At 40.3% G+C, this 18817-nt stretch overlaps 1 protein-coding gene across 5 annotated transcripts in view; it reads left to right on the top strand.

The window, feature by feature from the left end:
• The first annotated feature begins 2646 nt into the window (after positions 1 to 2646).
• LOC110537769 (glucocorticoid receptor) overlaps positions 2647 to 18817 on the top strand; it is a 95343-nt gene continuing 79172 nt past the window's right edge. For 2 of the 5 annotated variants that reach the window (XM_090192760.1, XM_021624141.3), the window contains exons 1-3: positions 2696 to 2996; positions 3751 to 4039; positions 16982 to 18054. In XM_090192760.1, coding sequence (XP_090048886.1) covers positions 16991 to 18054 — 1064 coding nt within the window. In that variant the 5' untranslated portion in view covers positions 2696 to 2996; positions 3751 to 4039; positions 16982 to 16990. Of the gene's footprint in view, positions 4040 to 16978; positions 18055 to 18817 lie in introns of all 5 variants that reach the window. The other 3 variants (XM_090192759.1, XM_090192762.1, XM_090192761.1) reach the window with 3 other exon arrangements.

Here is an 18817-nt window from a genome sequence, read left to right as displayed (position 1 = left end):
CCACAGTGTCTCCCGACCCCTCCTGTCTCAGCCTCCAGTATTTTTGCTGCGGTCGTTTGTGTCGGGGGGCTACGGTCAGTCTGTTATATCTGGAGTATTTATCCTGTCTTATCTGGTGTGCTGTGTGAATTTAAGTTCTCTCTCTCGCTCACTCTCTCTCTCGCTATCGGAGGACCTGAGCCCTAGGACCATGCCTCAGGACTACCTGGCCTGATGACTCCTTGCTGCTCCAGTTTCAACTGTTCTGCCTGCGGCTATGTAACCCTGACCTGTTCCAGACCTGCTGTTTTCAACTCTCTAGAGACAGCAGGAGCGGTATAGATTCTCTGAATGATCGGCTATGAAAAGCCGATCAGCCGACATTTCCTCCTGAGGTGCTGACCTATTGTACCCTCGACATCCACTGGGATTATTATTATTTGACCCTGCTGGTCATCTATGAACATTTGAATATCTTGTCCATGTTCTGTTATAATCTCCACCCGGCACTGTCAGAAGAGGACTGGCCACCCCTCATAGCCTGGTTCCTCTCTAGGTTTCTTCCAAGGTTCTGGCCTTTCTAGGGATTCACCGTGCTTCTACACCTGCATTGCTTGCTGTTTGTGGTTTTAGGCTGGGTTTCTGTACAGCACCTTGAGATATCAGCTGATGTAAGAAGAGCATTATAAATAAATTTGATTTGATGAGGTTGTAATTAACAAGAACATTTCCCAGGCCATAGACATATCTGATATTGGCAGAAAGCTTAAATTCTTGTTAATCTGACTGCACTGTCCAATTTACAGTAGCTATTACAATGAAATAAAACCATGCTATTGTTTGAGGAGAGTGGACAGTTTTGGACATTAAAATGTATTAATAAACAAATTAGGCACACTTGGGGAGAATTGATACAACATTTTGAACAGAAATGCAATGGTTCATTGGATCAGTCTAAAACTGTGCACACACACACACACTGCTGCCATCTAGTAGCCAAAATGTAAACTGCACCTGGGCTGGAATAATACATTATGGCCTTTCTCTTGCATTTCAAAGATGGTACAAAAAATATATATGTATTATCTTTGACCATATCTGTGTTATATTCTCCTACGTTCATTTCCCATTTCCACAAACTTCAAAGTGTTTCCTTTCAAATGGTATGAAGAGTTTGCATATCCTTGCTTCAGGTCCTGAGCTTCAGGCAGTTAAATTTGGGTATGTCATTTTAGGCGAAAATTGAAAAAAAGGGGTGGATCCTTATATGAACTGTAACTCAGTAAAATCATTAAAAATGTTGCATTCATATTTTTGTTCAGTATAGTTTGGCTTTAATGCCAGTTTGTCTACAAATTCATAATTGATGTGATGGATTCAAATCTGCATCAAAAATCTAAGTTAAAGAATAGGAATCAAACAAATTACACTTGATTTAAAGTGCATATATTTTATATTTGATTTAGTCCTATTCTTTAACTTAGATTTTTGGTTGAGACGGTGACGTGGCATATAATGGAACTATCCAAGCAGAAGAGAAATCTCCTTCAAATGTTGACATTTGGTTGCTTTGACAACCAAACACAATGAATATATCACTTTTGAAATAACATACATTTAGCCAATGAACTCGATGACAAGTTAACAAATTATATGTTGGATTCACATCTCCAACTTAACCAAAAATAAAAGTTAAAGAATGGGATTAAACCAGTAGCTCAGATGGAACTATCCAAGCAGTAGACACATCGATTTTCAATTTTGATATTTGGTTGTGTTGTCAACCAAACAGAATTCAATATTACTTTTGTGATACAGTAAATAGCCTAAAGTTATCTTACAAACTAATGTAACATTCAACCTTAAAATAAGTAACACATCCATAGCCACATTTTCTTCATGTCTTTTTAATGTAATCTAAACTGCAATCCAGGTCATTTGGTTAAGATATTAGACGAAGCACAGTGATAACACATTCATCTGTTGTATAAATAAACTAAATATCTGACATTGTATTGGTATTGTATTCCCATTTTAACTTTTAGATGCTTAAAGGCATAGTGATAACACATTGGAAATTCAAGTGGGTGAATATAGGTTGTAATGTCATTGATTAATGTCTCAACCAAATATTACCCAATTATTAATGTGAAAATTACATGGTGTGCCCAGTAGGGTAGCTCTTATAGTGGAACTTTAACTGTGGGTAATCACCTCACTATCCAGACTACTGTGCGTATTGACATTGCAATATTAATGTTCAATACACATAGTAAGTTGACTGGTAAGCAATGTGGCTCATTTCACAGTGGTTTCAGAGTTCTGAAATAAGAGTTAGATGCTAATATTTGTCTAAACTCTACATAGTTGTGTTCTGTAGGTGTCACTATATAGGCAGATACTCAATTTCATAGATCCACAATCCATAGGTAAGGGCGTACAGTAAAATATAAGTATGCTCCCAATGCAATTCTGAAGTCTTATACATTCACGGTGTGAGTTAAACTTTTTTTTTAATACTTAAATAAATAAAAAATTAACAAATTATTGCTTTTTGTTGAATTTCTATAATATTCCAACCTTGTTAAGCATTATTTAGTCAAAATATGGCGTGATTGCACTATTTGAATCCGCTTGCATCACGTTCAATGAAGGACCTTTTAATTTGAAGGCGAACCGCAAACGCCACTATTGTGACTAATCCTTATTGTGGCTTGCTTCACATAGGTCCCTTCGCCCCTATGTACATTTTATACGGACTTTGTTGCGCCATTGAAATGATTCGTGTTAGTCACAGTGTGCCGTGCATTTGAAGTTTACACAATTGTACCGAACGTATTTCTCTATATAACGTTGTTAGTTTGTGTTTTAGAATAGCTCGCTTCACATACTGCAGTGTCACCTGGAGCGCGCCTCAAGGACGTCGTCTACAAAGTTTCTCTGCGTTGGAAGTTGAGTGGCTATAGCTAGTTAGGACTCTGTTTTCGTACTTATTGGCTAGCAATGTGTTGTCATTCGTAAGTAACATCAGATATGTTTTAACTCAATCATGAGTTATAATAACTAGTCCTTATTGACAAACGTTAACAAAGTCCACGCTTTGAAAGGTAGTAGCTAGCTACCTAACGTCGCTACCATTGGTTATAGCTAGCGAAATTAGCTAACGTTGCATGTACGAGTTTGGCGTAACTTGATAAAGAGAGGCAATGTTACCAGTAATCGAATACACTTAAAGTGTTTTTCTATTTGCAAGTTAGCTTGTTTACTGGATACGTTATTTCTACATTGGCTTGAGAGGCTGTTAGATGCTGATTATGATACATTCTAATCAATTCCATACAACTATGTTTCAGGGCGAAATATTCTAATCATTCAATTAACAGATAATTCTCAAATAACAGAGGCCAGCAGCCGTGTTTTTGACAGCTTTTGAGTATAACGGTAGTCCTGTCTGTCTTTAGAGGGGCGTTTACCGCGAAGTGTCGAACTAGCCGCCCTCAGTTTGCTAATGTGCAGCACCAGCTAACGTTTTAATCTGTAACTACTGTAACGTTAACTGTAACTCGCCAGCTAGCTTGGATATTATGTAATGTCAATGAGTTTTCTACTGAACCAGCATTCTATGATGCAGTAATGTCAATTCTGCTGTCCATTTAGAATTTATAGCTAACGAATTCATGTTAGTTTTTGCTTACTGTCTGAGTTAAGTAGATTGCTAGCAAAAATAGCTAACTTGACTGCATCCTGTTGGCTTCTTTTAACATTTGACAGCACCATACATAAACTGTAGCTAGCTACGTCACGTGAGCAAGGGAATAACAGCGCACGAGCTAGCAAGCTACATCAATACTTTTCCAACGGGGAATGCAGCAAATCATTCAGCGCTACACGAGGAATATTTCCTGTGAAGACGGATTAGAAGCCATAGAGCTCAGAAATTCAGCGTTGCACGAGGAATATTTCCTGTGAAGACGGATTAGAAGCCATAGAGCTCAGAATTCCAGCCAAGTCGAACTGAATGGATATGATCTAGTTTGGAAAACTCCCATGTCTGATTAAGGTAACATGTCGTCGAATGTGTGATTTGATTGCATCTTGTTGTATTTGGCAGCTATCTTGCATGATCTAGCTAGTTACAGCCATACATCCCGTAACGTTACCTCATAACGTTAGGAGATATTTTATTGTGCAATGATTCAGCTATAAGGTAGTGTGACCCCCGTGCTCTCTTCTTTAGTTAGACGCCCTTCTTGTCAGTGTAAAAATAATGCGTCTCAGTAGAGCATTTTATCGCCATGTCGATCCCTGAGCCCATTGGTGATTTTATTAGCCACACAAAGCTTACAAGCTTCATGTACATACTTTAGTTTATATGATGTAATAATCACTTTCTCCTGTTTAACTTGATGCAATTCCCAGTCGCAGCCAATAGGTTGCACCACTGCGACCCTTCATATTTAGCTAGCGAGAACAGGGGTCTTAAACCTTCTCTTTGCCAGGGACCCCCTCGCAGACAACCAGGGACCCCCCCACCACCCACACACACAATTGTTCACATCTTGTCTTATCGTCAGGTGAATGATAATGGAAAGGAGAAGTCATCAACATTTTTAAATGAATAGGTTTGGTAGATGGATTTCCCACATCATTGGAGCAAGTGTAAACGCTTACCTTTCTAGCAAATAGGCTGTTAATTCCAAACACATTTTTTTGCTAAGAGCAGCTGTTTAGTTGGTTAGTCATGTGTTGGCAAAATTAATTTTCATGTCAAGAAAGATTCTCAGTCAGTGGCACTTGCTGCTCTGGTAGCCTATTATTGTGTGCGTTTTCAAAGCCTATGTTAGGTACTCCAGTGAGTGTAATTGGCTCAGTATTAGGAGTTGAGAAATAAAGTTGTTGTCATTAGCAGGGTTGGGTAGGTTACTTTCTAAATGTAATCAGTAAAGTAATTTTTGGATAACCCTAACTCAAAAACGTAATCTGATTACATTCAGTTACTTGTAGATTACTTTCCCCTTAAGAGGCATTAGAAGACAACAATGTGTGTTGCAGGATAAATCAATGTTGAAGTTTACATAGCTGGCCATATGGATGTTACGTTTTACTTAATGGGTTGGTTATGTAGGCTTCTAACCCATTGCGTTCTACTACATATAATAAATAATATGATTAAATGAGACTTTGGTTTTTAATGTAAAGATATATCAGAATTCCAGTCATTCCAATAAATTAAATACCCTTTGATCTTCAAGAATAGAACTTGGAAATATGGAAGTATAGGTTAGCCAAATTGTTTTACCTGAGTGTAACCGATGTGAAATGGCTAGTTAGTTAGCGGTGGTGCGCGCTAGTGGCGTTTCAATCGGTGACGTCACTTGCTCTGAGACCTTAAAGTAGTGGTTCCCCTTGCTCTGCAAGGGCCGCGGCTTTTGTGGAGCGATGGGTAACGATGCTTCGTGGGTGACTGTTGACGTGTGCAGAGCGTCCCTGGTTTGTGCCCAGGTCGGGGGGAGGGGATGGACGTAAAGTCTATACTGTTACATTGATGCTGTTGACCCGGATCACTGGTTGCTGCGGAAAACAAGGAGGTCAAAAGGGGGGTGAGTGTAACTGATGTGAAATGGCTAGCTAGTTAGCGGTGGTGCGCGCTAGTGGCGTTTCAATCGGTGACGTCACTTGCTCTGAGACCTTGAAGTAGTGGTTCCCCTTGCTCTGCAAGGGCCGCGGCTTTTGTGGAGCGATGCTTCGAGGGTGACTGTTGATGTGTGCAGAGCGTCCCTGGTTCGCGTCCAGGTCGGGGCGAGGGGACGGACCTAAAGTCTATACTGTTACATGAGCATGACCCCAAAACTAAGGACTTATTAGCCAGTCGTACTTTGTTGTTTATTTGTTGTCATGGACTGATTGGGCTCATTAATTTGAGTTGAAAAATAAATGCTGCGCTCATGGAATGGCATGCTTTGAGCACTACTGAAAAGTGCATTTGCTATAGGCCTATTGTTTACCTTTTTGTTGGTGGCACTTTGATATCTTGATAATGTGCAACTGTTTTTAAAGGGTAAATCCACAGGTGAAACAATAATAAAACGGTCACCACGCCTCTTGGTAAAAAGCTGAGGAATGGGCCTGGAGAAATGTAACCACTCCCAGATTAATAGACAGAGCTATGGCTGCAAGGACTGACCCTCCATTATATACAAATAGTTGTTTTAACCATGTTATGAGGCTATACAGTGTTTGTTTACAATGTTTACAAACATTGGTGTAAAACAAGCTTATATTTTGAGTTTTAATGGAGTGTGACAGTTGAACTAAGCTCATGAGGCATAAGTTATATTCCTCATGAATCAAAGGATGTATATTTACTCACTCACTCACACTCTCTCTCTACCTGTCAAAAGTTTTAGAACACCTACTCATTCAAGGGTTTTTCTTTATTTAGACTATTTTCTACATTGTAGAATAATAGTGAAGACATCAAAATGATGAAATAACACATGGAATCATGTAGTAACTAAAAAAGTGTTAAATAAATCAAAATATATTTGAGATTCTTCAAAGTTGCCACCCTTTGCCTTAATGACAGCTTTGCACGCTCTTGGCATTCTCTCAACCAGCTTCATGAGGTAGTCACCTGGAATGCATTTCAATTAACAGGTGTGCCTTGTTAATTTGTGGAATTGATTTCTTAATTTGTTTGAGTCAATCAGTTGTGACAAGGTAGGGGGGTAAATAGAAGATAGCCCTATTTGGTAAAAGACCAAGTCCATATTATGGCAAGAACAGCTCAAATAAGCAAAGAGAAATGACAGTCCATCATTACTTTAAGACATGAAGGTCTGTCGATGTGGAACATTTCAATAACTTTGAAAGTTTCTTCAAGTGCAGTCGCTAAAACCGTCAAGTGCTATGAGGAAACTGGCTCTAAATGATGACCGCCACAGGAAAGGAAGATCCAGGGTTACCTCTTTAGCAGAGGATAAGTTCATTAGTTACCAGCCTCATAAATTGCAGCCCAAATAAATGCTTCACAGAGTTCAAGTAACAGACGCATCTCAACATCAACTGTTCAGTGGAGACTGTGTGAATCAGGCCTTCATGGTCGAATTGCTGCAAAGAAACCACTACTAAAGGACACCAATAAGAAGACTTGCTTGGGCCAAGAAACATGAGCAATGGACATTAGACCTGTGGAAATGTTTCCTTTAGTCTTGAGTCCAAAGTTGAGATTTTAGGTTCCAACCCCTGGGTCTTTGTGAGACGTGGTGCTGGTGATCTCTGCATGTGTATTTCCCATTGTAGAGCATGGAGGTGTTATGGCGTGACACTGTCAGTGATTTATTTAGAATTGAAGGTACACTTAACCATCATGGCTACTATAGCTTTCTGCAGCGATAAGCCATCCCATCTGGTTTGGGCTTAGTCCCACTATCATTTTTATCCCCCAACAGGACAGTGGCCCAACACACCTCCAGGCTGTGTAAGGGCTATTTTGCCAAGGAGAGTGATGGAGTGCTGCATCGGATGACCTCGACTCCACAATCCCCGACCTCAACCAAATTGAGATGGTTTTTGGATGAGTTGTACCGCAGAGTGAAGGAAAAGCAGCCAGCAAGTTTCATAGTTGTGATGTAAAAAATAAAAACCTGTGTATGTATGTATAGATATGTGTGTGTATGTGTATATATATATATATATACACACACATATATCCATATCCAAAAATAGACAAAGGGTCAATCAAAAGTGTGCAAGTTTGAACATTAGGCTTGTGGATTTTTTTTTTTATCAGTGTGAATTAGATTGAGCAATAAAAGTCCCACTTTTTTTTCGTAGTCTTGGCTCCGCACTATGCAGCTGTTGCAAGAACACATTTTTTCCCACTGGCTGTCCACTGGTTTAAAGAATAATGATTGCTAGGCAGCTTAATCTTCTTGAATTCAACCATTATTGGGTCCAAATACACATTTAAATTTGTGACGTAGCCGTATCGCCGTAGACTACACCACTGCAGTCGTCCTTACCTCCAAGCGTTTATTCAAGTTGGGTAATCTTTGGATGCCGACAGCAGTTGCACCATTGGAAGACTTAGCTTGGACTGTAGCCTAAAAAAGCCTATTCCTGCTCTTTTCCCACAATCCATCAAACACATTTGGTGTGCCATTATCTTGATCTCTGACTTGTGGTCAGACTCATTTAGGTGGAACAAACTTAAACTTGCTCCTTTTTTTCAATGCTGATTTGTATTTAATTGAAACAACAGAAGGGACAAAGATTTTGTTTAAACTGGAGATTTAAACGATGATGTCGAATCCTCCTGGTTTATCGACCTTGCCATCGTACTGAACTAGTTCCCGACTGTGCTTCACAGAAGGACAGTTTTTAAATGTGCCAATTAAGATTTACATTTTGATTGATCTGGTAAGTTCATTTTCTTCAACTCGTGTTGAGAGTTTCAGAGTTTCTAACCATTTCAACGTGTGGACCATGGTCTCACATCTTTTGGTCTGATATATTAATTCTTAGCGAGTCCTTTTAAGCACTCTGGTCGGAAAGGGCGGTTCCATCACGCTGACAAGCTCTCTGACCTCATTTGGGGCGTGGCTACTTGATGTGCTAAGTATACGATTAGAAGTTCTCTTATGACTCCTAAAATCAAATTCCTATCTTAACAAAAATAGTTTTACCCATTTTCATATCTCAGACAATGTATTGGATGGAAACTTGACAGCATGAGGGGGTTTCCGTCCTAAGTTACAGTATTTGGTTCATACAGTTTTTAATGACCTCGCCAAATAAAAAGTAATATGACATTGGTCAGCAGGGACCTAAAGAATATTCTTAACATTCCTAAATTAGCAGCATTGTTCCAAAATTAACTTTTGGATGGTAGTTTTGGCAGCAGGTATTCTGTAGACAAGGACATTCCTTTACCAATACTGAAGAGCCAGGGGGAGATTCCCCTTCTGCCTATGTTATGACAGTGTTAATGGTGTCAGAACATTATCAAAATGTTTTTTGTTGTTGGCAGAAATGCTTTCTTGAACGTGAACTTTCATGTGCCTTAAACTTGTATGCCATCTTTAAATACAAATAAAATTGTTCAATTACGAGCCTTGTTGGTTAAGCCACATAAAAAGACCGCAACCTTCCCACTAGCCATGATTGGCTGAGATAATGTGTGGGCTGGACATACAGAGAGAGGAGTTCGGATTGGTCTGCCCTATTGAAGCCTTTTTGCATTGGTCAGTCTGTTGGCTATCATGTCGAACGTGGCTTTAAAAAAAAAAATGTAGCTGCATAAGTGTTGCTCTCCACTTTCTGGAGGATCGAGTTTTGAAATCAGTGAAATTAGAGTATGATAGCTAAAGAGTTGGGACAACACCTGCTTCAGGATTATGTCTTCAAACTAAGGGCATTTGTGTCATGGATCCGTGACAGGGAGACTCGTCCAACATGCATGATTATGTATACAGGTAAGATGGTCTAGCGATCTACATTTTCAGATATTACACGTTTCTAATTTTGACAGTGGTTTTATTTCAAGCTAAAGTGTATATTAGCTAGCGTTAGCTGGCTGGCCCGTTAGCTAACGTGATGTGTGTGTGTGTGTGCTCTCACATGTTGTTTACCTAGCGATGTTCATTGTTTACCTAGGTAGCTAGCTACATGTCTTAAGCTAAAGTGTACAACACCAGTTGAATATGTCTGGTGTTAGTAAATGTTGGCTAAAAAGCATAATGAAATTGTTGCCAGCAGAGCTGGTTAGGCTGTTTTCAAGTTATCCAGAGGTAAACCATTCAACGACCAGAGTGTCAAGTGTGTGTGTGTGTGCTCTGAAAGCAAGGAGATAGATGGGTGGGGCTAAAGCTTAAGAGGGTGTGAACGTTGCTGAATGAGTGTACACGATGAGCTTTCTCCACACAAATGCCATTTATCAACTTTCAAAGCAGAATTACTTTCCCATTGTTCCTCAAATACAGTGTATGATATACCATGTAGCTCTGAGTCTCTACTTTTATCCAATGTAAAAAAAAAAAATAATATTTACAAAAATCATAATGTTGTTTGTTACATAAGACTGACTCCAGGTGGTGAGTCACAAATCGTTATAGCCTTATTCTAAAACTGATAATTGTATCTCATCAATCTACACACAATACCCCATAGTGACAAACAGATACCTTATTTACATAAGTATTCAGACCTTTTGCTAGGAGACTTGAAATTGAGCTCGGGTGCATCCTGTTTCCATTGATCATCCTGAATGCTTCTACAACTTGATTGGAGTCCACCTGTGGTAAATTAAATTGATTGGACAGGATTTGGATTATTTTTTTAATCAAATGTGTTTTTTGGGGGGCCTGAAATGCCTTCTGGAACGTGTGAACTTTCATGTGCCTTAATAACAAACTTGTATGCCAGCTGTTCAATTATGAGCCTAGTTGGTTTAGCCCCAGACAAAGTCAGCAACCTTCCCGCTAGCCATGATTGACTGAGATATTGAGTGTGCTGGACATTCCGAGAGGAGTTCTGATTGGTCTGCCGTGTAGCACGTTGGAGCTGGTCAGTATGTGTAGGTAATCTTGTCTAACGTGGCTTAAAAAAAAATGTACTCCATAATAGAACTGCGTAAGTGTTGCTCTCCACTTTTTTGAGGACCGAGTTTTAAAATCAGTGGAATTACAGTATGATAGCTAAGGAGATGGAGAAAACACCTGTCTCCGGATTACATCTTCAAAGTGATGGCATCCGCAACCATAGCATCCGTGACAGAGGGGGAGAAGCCTCCATCTATGTATACAGGTAAGATAGTCTAGCTAGCTACATTTTCAGATATTACACTTCTAATTTTGTCAGTCGTTTTCATTTCAAGTTAGTGTACTGTTAGCTAGCTGGCTTATTAGCTAACGTTACGTGTATTATAATATTATTTGTATCTTGGAGCCATTTGCTTTGCTAGCTAACATTGAACCTGGTTGGTTAGCTACCTGCAGATTCATGCAGGGTAGTAACGACATGAGTTTGGATTATGGTTCATAACATAAAACCAGGATAACCAGCTCTGCAGGGTGAGCAAAATGGTCGGAGTTAGCTGCTCTCTCATTTGTGTCTGTAAGTAGCTATTAAGCTAGCGAATGTTAGCTTGGGTGTTTGACTGCTGGATCAACCCTTTGAGATGGGTGGGGCTAAAGCTTAAGAGTGTGTGAATGATGCTGAATTGGTGTGAACAAAGAAGAGCTCTCCAATAGGTGTACCAAAACATTCAAAGGAGATGGTTGTCCTTCTGGAAGGTTCTCCCATCTCCACAGAGGAACTCTGGAGCTCTGTCAAAGTGACCATCAGGTTCTTGGTTACATCCCTGGCCGAGGCCCTTCTTCGCCAATTGCTCAGTTTTGCCGGGCGGCCAGCTCATTTAAGAATAATGGAGACCACTGTGCTCTTGGACCTTCAATGCTGCAAAAAATGTTTTGGTACCCTTCCCTAGATCTGTGCCTCGACACAATCTTGTCTCGGAGCTCTACGCACAATTCCTTTGACCTCATGACTTGGTTTTTGCTCTTACATGCACTGTCAACTGTGGGACCTTATATAGTGAGGTGTGTGCTTTTCCAAATCATGTCCAATCAATTGAACTTACCACTACTGGACTCCAATCAGGTTGTAGAAACATCTCAAGGATGATCAATGGAAACAGGATGCACCTGAGCTCAATTTCGAGTCTCATAGCAAAGGGTCTGAATAATTATGTAAATACAATATTTCTGGAGAAAAAATGAGGGCATACATCTGTAGATGGAGGGAACAAAAATAATTGTCAATTTTAGAATAAAGCTGTAATGTAATAAAACTTTCCAGAAGCACTGTAAATGGATAGGGATAAATTGAAATGTTTCTTACAGAAGAAATATGAAATGCATAAGCATGGTAGCAATTGAAAGGGAACAATTTGGAGATTATGGGAAATTGTTAGACATGTTGTGGACAATTGACAAAACTAAATCCAAACATTCCACTTGATTTTATGTACATTTTCCATTTACTATTACTTTTGGCCACATTTGTTAACTAAATCTGAAAATGCGCTGGATACATTCAGTAAGAATATTCCTGGAAATGTGGGGTAGGACAACAAATGCAAGGGTTTGAGTGAGAGGACTAACTGGTGTCTTCAAATGACCACAAACACCTCTCCAACATGTGCACAGTTCCTAAGTAATTTCAATGCACTTTTATGACTCATAGTTTTCAACTAGGTTTAAAACATATTTTTTCTTTAGCTCTCCTAGCTGTGCCGTTGAGGAACTTAGAGCAGGCACATTTGTAGTTGTTTTGTTTGTTACACAACCCTGCATCCCCGCAATCACACAGTTACAGTTCTTTACCATTCAGAAAACAGCCCAGTTAGAAAATAAAATAAAAATCGCAATCTAATAAAAGAGCTTTCTATAGGTTCCTATTTATTTCTCAGCTTTCCTAATATTAAGCACTTTGCTTATCTTTACAACGGGAGTATGTGTGCATTGCTGTGCTTATAATGTGAAGAAATAGCCTAATAGTTAATCAACATTTTGAGCTAATTGTTATCTGTTGCATCAGCCACGTTGCATAACAGCAAAGAGCAGCTGTTTTTGAGGTAGTTCGATCAGTTTTTATTCAACACTTTTACAAAACATAAAATGTGCCCCCTACCTCCACTCGCACTACAACCAGCACTGCAGCTGCAATGAATTAGTAGCAAAGTGTAATGTTCCCTCTAAGCTGCGAGCTTGCCTTGGAGTACCGTGCAGAATAAGTATCAGCCTGCTCAGAGAAGCACGGGATTGAACATCACTCAACTTTCTAGACATTTCTCCTTTAGTTACCACTATCAATGTTTCACTCTACTGTGGGAATTGTTTTTGAATCAATGCAATATTATCCACTTTAAATGTAACCTACATTACATTGCACCATGACTGTGGGGCCACAAACGCCTCCAACTCAATCAAGTTTGTAGACGACCCAACAGTAGAAGTCCTGATTACCAACAATAACGAAACAGCCTTTAGGGAGGAAGTGGGGGCCCTTGCAGAGTCTTTGAGGGAGATGTTATTTTCCTTCCACATCAACAAACGAAAGAGCTGATCGTGGAGTTTAGGAGACAGCAGAGGGAGCACGCCCCTGTCCACATCGATGGCACCGCAGAGGAGAAGGTGGAAAGCTTAAAGTTCCTCAGCATACACATCACTGACAATCTGTCATGGTCCACCCACATTTTCCTGGCACCACAGTGCCTCTTCAACCTTAGGAGGCTGAAAACCTTCTGCATGGCCCCTAAGACCCTCACTAACTTTTACAGATGTACAGTTGAGAGAATCCTGTCGGTCTGTATCACCTCCTGCTACGGCAATGCACCTCCCGCAACCGCAGGGCTCTCCAGAGGGTGGGACGGTCTTCCCAAAGCATGACAGAGGGCACGCTGCCTGGCCTCCTGGACACTTACAGCACCCGACGTCAAAGGTCATCAAGGACATTAACCACCCAAGCCACGGCCTGTTCACCCCGCAATCATCCAGAAGGCGACGTCAGTACAGGTGCATTAAAGCTGGGACCGAAAGAGTGAAAAACAGCTATCTCATGGCCATCAGACTGTTAAATAGCCATCACTAGCTGGCTACCACCCTGTTACTCAACACTGCACCTTAGTGGCAGCCTTATGTACATAGTACAGCACTTAGCCACCAAAACAAGCCATACATGTACCCGCCAATTTGTGGAGTCAACAAAAGTCAGAAATAGTGTTATAAATATTCACTTACCTATCTTCATCGGAATGCACTCAGGAATTCCAGTTCCATAATAAATGTTTGTTTTGTTCGATAAAGTACATCTTTATGTCCAAAACCTCTCTTTTTGTTCACACGTTTAGTTGACTAATCCAAATGCACAAAGCACGGGCACTAAGTCCAGACAAGGCCAAAGTTCCGTTAAAGTTGGTAGAAACATGTCAAACAATGTATATAATCAATCTTTAGGATGTTTTTATCATAAATCTTCAATAATATTCCAACCGGACAATTCCGTTGGCATTAGAAAGGAAAGGGAACGACCGTCGCGCTCACACGCGAGACTAAACTAAAGGCTTTCAGCCTGACCACTTGTTGAAACAGCTCTTATTCGCTCCCCTTTCACAAAAGAAGCCTGAAACAACTTTCTAACTTTCTAAGACTGTTGACATCTACTGGAAGCCTAAGGAAGTGCAATCTGACACCATTTAAACTGGATATTGGATAGGCAATCACTTGAAAAACTACAAACCTCAGATTTCCCTCTTCATGGTTGGATTTTTCTCAAGTGTTTTGCCTGCCATATGAGTTCTGTTATACTCACAGACATTATTTTAACAGTTTTGGAAACTTTAGAGTGTTTTCTATCCAAATCTACTAATTATATGCATATAGCTTCTGGGCCTGAGTAACAGGCCGTTTACTCTGGGCACCTTATTCATCCAAGCTACTCAATACTGCCCCCCATTCCCAAAGAAGTTAAGTAGCCAATAGGTAGAGGGTATCATCATTTGTCTGATTCTCTGTAATAATGATATGGGAATAATAATGCATTTTATTTTGGTTTCTTATATCAAACATCACAACATTTTTCAGTCACCACCTTGTCTGAAGGACAATCTGATCTTTTTCCAGGCCACAAAAATAGAAAAACAGTCTGCTTAAACTAATAACACACAAATTATTGTATTTTTCTTGTCTATATTGAATATATCATTTAAACATTCAGTGTAGGTTGGAAAAAGTATGTGAACCCCTAGGCTAATGACTTCTCAAAAGCTAATTGGAGTCAGGAGTCAGTTAGCCTGGAATCCAATCAATGAGACGATGTTGGTTAGAGCTGCCTTGCCCTATAAAAAACAGTTTTCTATTCACAAGAAGCATTGCCTGATGTGAACCATACCTCGATCAAAAGATATCTCAGAAGACCTAAGATGAAGAATTGTAGACTTGTATAAAGCTGGAAAGGGTTACAAAAGTATCTCTAAGCCTTGATGTTCATCAATCCACAGTAAAACAAATTGTCTGTAAATGGAGAAATTTCAGCACTGTTGCTACTCTCCCTAGGAGTGGCTGTCCTGCAAAGATGACTACAAAAGCACAGCGCAGAAGGCTGAGCTTAAGAAGAATCTTGGAGTGCCAGCTAAAGACCTCCAGAGATTTCTGTAACATGCTAACATCTCTGTGGACGAGTTTACGATATGTAAAACACTAAACAAGAATGGTGTTCATGGGAGGACACAACCAAGAAGCCACTGCTGCATGTCTGAAGTTTGCAAAAGTGCACCTCGATGTTTCACAGCGCTACTGGCAAAATATTCTGTGGACAGATGAAACTACATCTGAGTTGTTTGGAAGGAACACCCAACACTGTGTGGAGAGAAAAAAAGGCGCTGCACACCAACATCAAAACCTCATCCCAACTGTAAACCATTGTGGTGGAGCATCATGGTTTGTGGCTACTTTGCCACAAAGAAAATAATGTACTTTTTACTCCATACATTTTCCCTCCATACATTTTCCCTGACACCCAAAAGTACTTGTTACATTTTAAATGCTTAGCGGGACAGAAATTAGTCCAATTCACACACTTATCAAGAGAACATCCCTAAAGCCTCTGATCTGGTGGACTCACTATACACAAATGCTTTGTAAATAAAGTCTGAGTGTTGGAGTGTACCCCTGGCAAGCCGTTTACTTATTTTAATACGAATAATGAAAAATTCCTTATCTTTTACTTTTATACTTCAGAATATTTCAAACCAAATACCTTTTTACTAAAGTAGTATTTGACTGGGTGACTTTTATTTGAGTCGTTTTCTGTTAAGGTATCTTTGACTTTTTCTCAAGTATGACAATTCGGTGCTTTTTCCACAACTGAGTGTATATCGTATGTTATGGAAGTGTACAGACACTTTTTGAGATTTCGCTTGCAGTGTTTTTCCTATATTAATATAGCATGCTAGCTGTTCCTGTAAACTCTTCCAGTCATTCTGCTAACGCTAGTTAGCAATGGCTCGCAAAAATGCCTTCAACTTCCTTCAAACTGCACGCAGAGACATAAATTGTATTAATGAGTTCATCTGACTCTGGGATAGTAGAAAAGGGTCATAATTGTCAATATGTCGCACTATCCCTTTATGATCTGTGTTGAGTTGGTGTATATTTGTAGCAAACAGAGTGAGCAGTGGTGTGAATGTGATCCACGAGCATACAGCTACCACTTGCTCCTTATCTCCCTCCCTACAGTGCAGTGGCGGCCATCAGTTATATTTCAGATGGTGTCAACATAATTACATTTTCATGCATTTTAGAGTAGTATGTAGTTTTTGAAAGTCAGGGAGCCTTCCAGCAATGAGCTCCCTAAACCCCATCTTTTGCCACCACTGCTGGAAAAAAATCCTAAAGGAAACTCTGACTTGAGCTGTGTTTAAATACTCATACTAACTGCACCAACAGTACTATTTGTGACATACAGTGGGCTAAAAAAGTATTTAGTCAGACACCAATTGTGCAAGTTCTCCCACTTAAAAAGATGAGAGAGGCCTGTAATTTTCATCATGGGTACTATGACAGACAAAATTACACTTTTTTTCTCCAGAAAATCACATTGTAGGATTTTTAATGAATTTATTTGCAAATTATGGTGGAAAATAAGTATTTGGTCAATAACAAAAGTTTCTCTCAATACTTTGTTATTTACCCTTTGTTGGCAATGACATGTAGCTCCAACATTGGAATATTATTTACACTGCTGTCATGTAGAAGCCAGGAGAGATGTGATCATATGGTTTAATGATCAAATATGTGCTTTGAAATGATTGCATAGTAAATGACAATGTTCCCATTTTAAATTCAAACAATTATTTTTAATTATCAGTCTGTTGCCGTTTTTGAATTGAATTACAAGCACTTTCTAAACCAGTGCTTTCATCCCTGTGTGTGTCAAGCAGGATCAAGAAATGGATAACCAGGACAAGAGCTTAGAGAGAGGTGAAGAGGGAAGCTTCTCGGTTAACGCAGGCAGTTCCAAGTCCACCACATTAACTTCCGTGATGCATTTGCCTGGCTCCACACCCCAGCCTCCAGCCAGAGACTCCTCTAACGGACTGAATGTCACTAAGATTCAGGGTGAGCTCTCCACAGCAGGGACAACCTCCATTGGACTCCCTATAGAGGAGGCTGAAGTGAAGTTAATGGGCAAGGCCCTGAGAATGCAGAATGCACAGAAACAGCAGCAGAATCATCATCAACAGCAGCAGCTGTTTGAGAACTTTGCTCTGTTGGAGGAGAGCATTTCAGATTTGAATCGATCTAACACCCCAGGGAGCTCCGTACTTGGATGTTCTAATTACCTTCTCCCTTTGAAAACTGAGGACTTTTCACCAATGGATAAGGACAGGCTTGACATGGAGACGGTCAGCTTTGGACAGTCACTGAAGGACTTGGATGTCAACGAGAGGCTCCTTGGTGACAATACGCTGGACATTCTGCGGGATTTGGACTTGCCTGGCTCTCTGTCTGACCTGAATGAGTTTTACCTGGCTGACGAGGCCGCTTTCCTTTCCTCCCTGTCAGTGGATGATGCCCTGCTCGTTGACGGCCACATGGAAACCAAGCCCATAGTCAGTAGCAGTGGGGGAAACTGTAAAAATATGAATGGTGTGGGGCAGCAACTGGGCCCAGGGATCTCCATGTCTGTCATCAAGACAGAGAAGGACTCTGACATCTCCTTCATCCAGCTTTACACCCCAGGGGTAATCAAGCAGGAGAACGAGCGCCAGAGCTACTGTCAGATATCCAGCCTGGACATACCTGGTACCCACAGCTCGGTGGGCTCCATGAGTGGGCCGAGTTACCACTACAGCGCAAACACATCGACGGCAGTGTGCGTACAACAGGATCTGAAGCCTGTCTTTGGCCTGTATCCGCCACTGCCCTCTGTCAGTGATGGCTGGAACAGAGGCCAGGAATTTGGGGATGGATCAGGGATGTCAACTCCATCTTTTCCTGTCAGCTTCAGCAGGTAAGTCACTTATTACAAATGGTTTAATGTACTGTGTGCACCTTTGAATGATTTAACATTGCATGATTTATGAATAAGGAATGATTTTAGGAATATAAATAGATTTTTATTTGAACATTCCTGAATCTGTAACATCCTTGCATTTGTCAATATGAGTCAGAGTAGACGGGGTGCGTTGTCAGCTGGGAGGCCATATTTCCATATCTGCCTTGACTCATCAAACCTTCATTACAAACACATGGTCCCCTTTGAGTTCTCCTTGCTCCCAAAAGGCGCATACAAATTCCTCAGGAGTTAGACACTTTCTTCCTTTGCTATCCTTACTGTGGATCAGGAGCAATAATACTAGGGAGAGGAAGGATGTGACAGTGCATCACTGCACTGCACTGTGGGTTGATTGACTCTATGTGTAGGCTTACAGCAGCAGATGCTAGAATTAACGGAGTAACCTGTCATTAAGCCCTTGAGCAAACAAGTTTATCTGTGTTTGCTTCAGCTGCTGCTCATTCAGAGATTAAAATGGACACACTACCATAGTTTTGCTGTTAATCCCCATACATCTCTCTCATCCAAGGTCACATTGAAGGCTCATTGTACTTTCTCAGCAAAGTTCTTTGGCATCCACAACATCTGAGTGAGATATACAGTTGAAGTCGGAAGTTTACGTACACCTTAGCCAAATACATTCAAACTCAGTTTTTCACAATTCCATTTATTCCTAGTAAAAATTCCCTGTTTTAGGTCAGTTAGGATCACAACTTTT

Source organism: Oncorhynchus mykiss, chromosome 12, assembly GCF_057628025.1.
Source record: "Oncorhynchus mykiss isolate SJ-2025 chromosome 12, ASM5762802v1, whole genome shotgun sequence".
Taxonomy (NCBI): domain Eukaryota; kingdom Metazoa; phylum Chordata; class Actinopteri; order Salmoniformes; family Salmonidae; genus Oncorhynchus; species Oncorhynchus mykiss.
The sequence above is the reverse complement of the archived record's forward strand: the minus strand, read 5'-3'. Positions and strand labels throughout refer to the sequence as shown.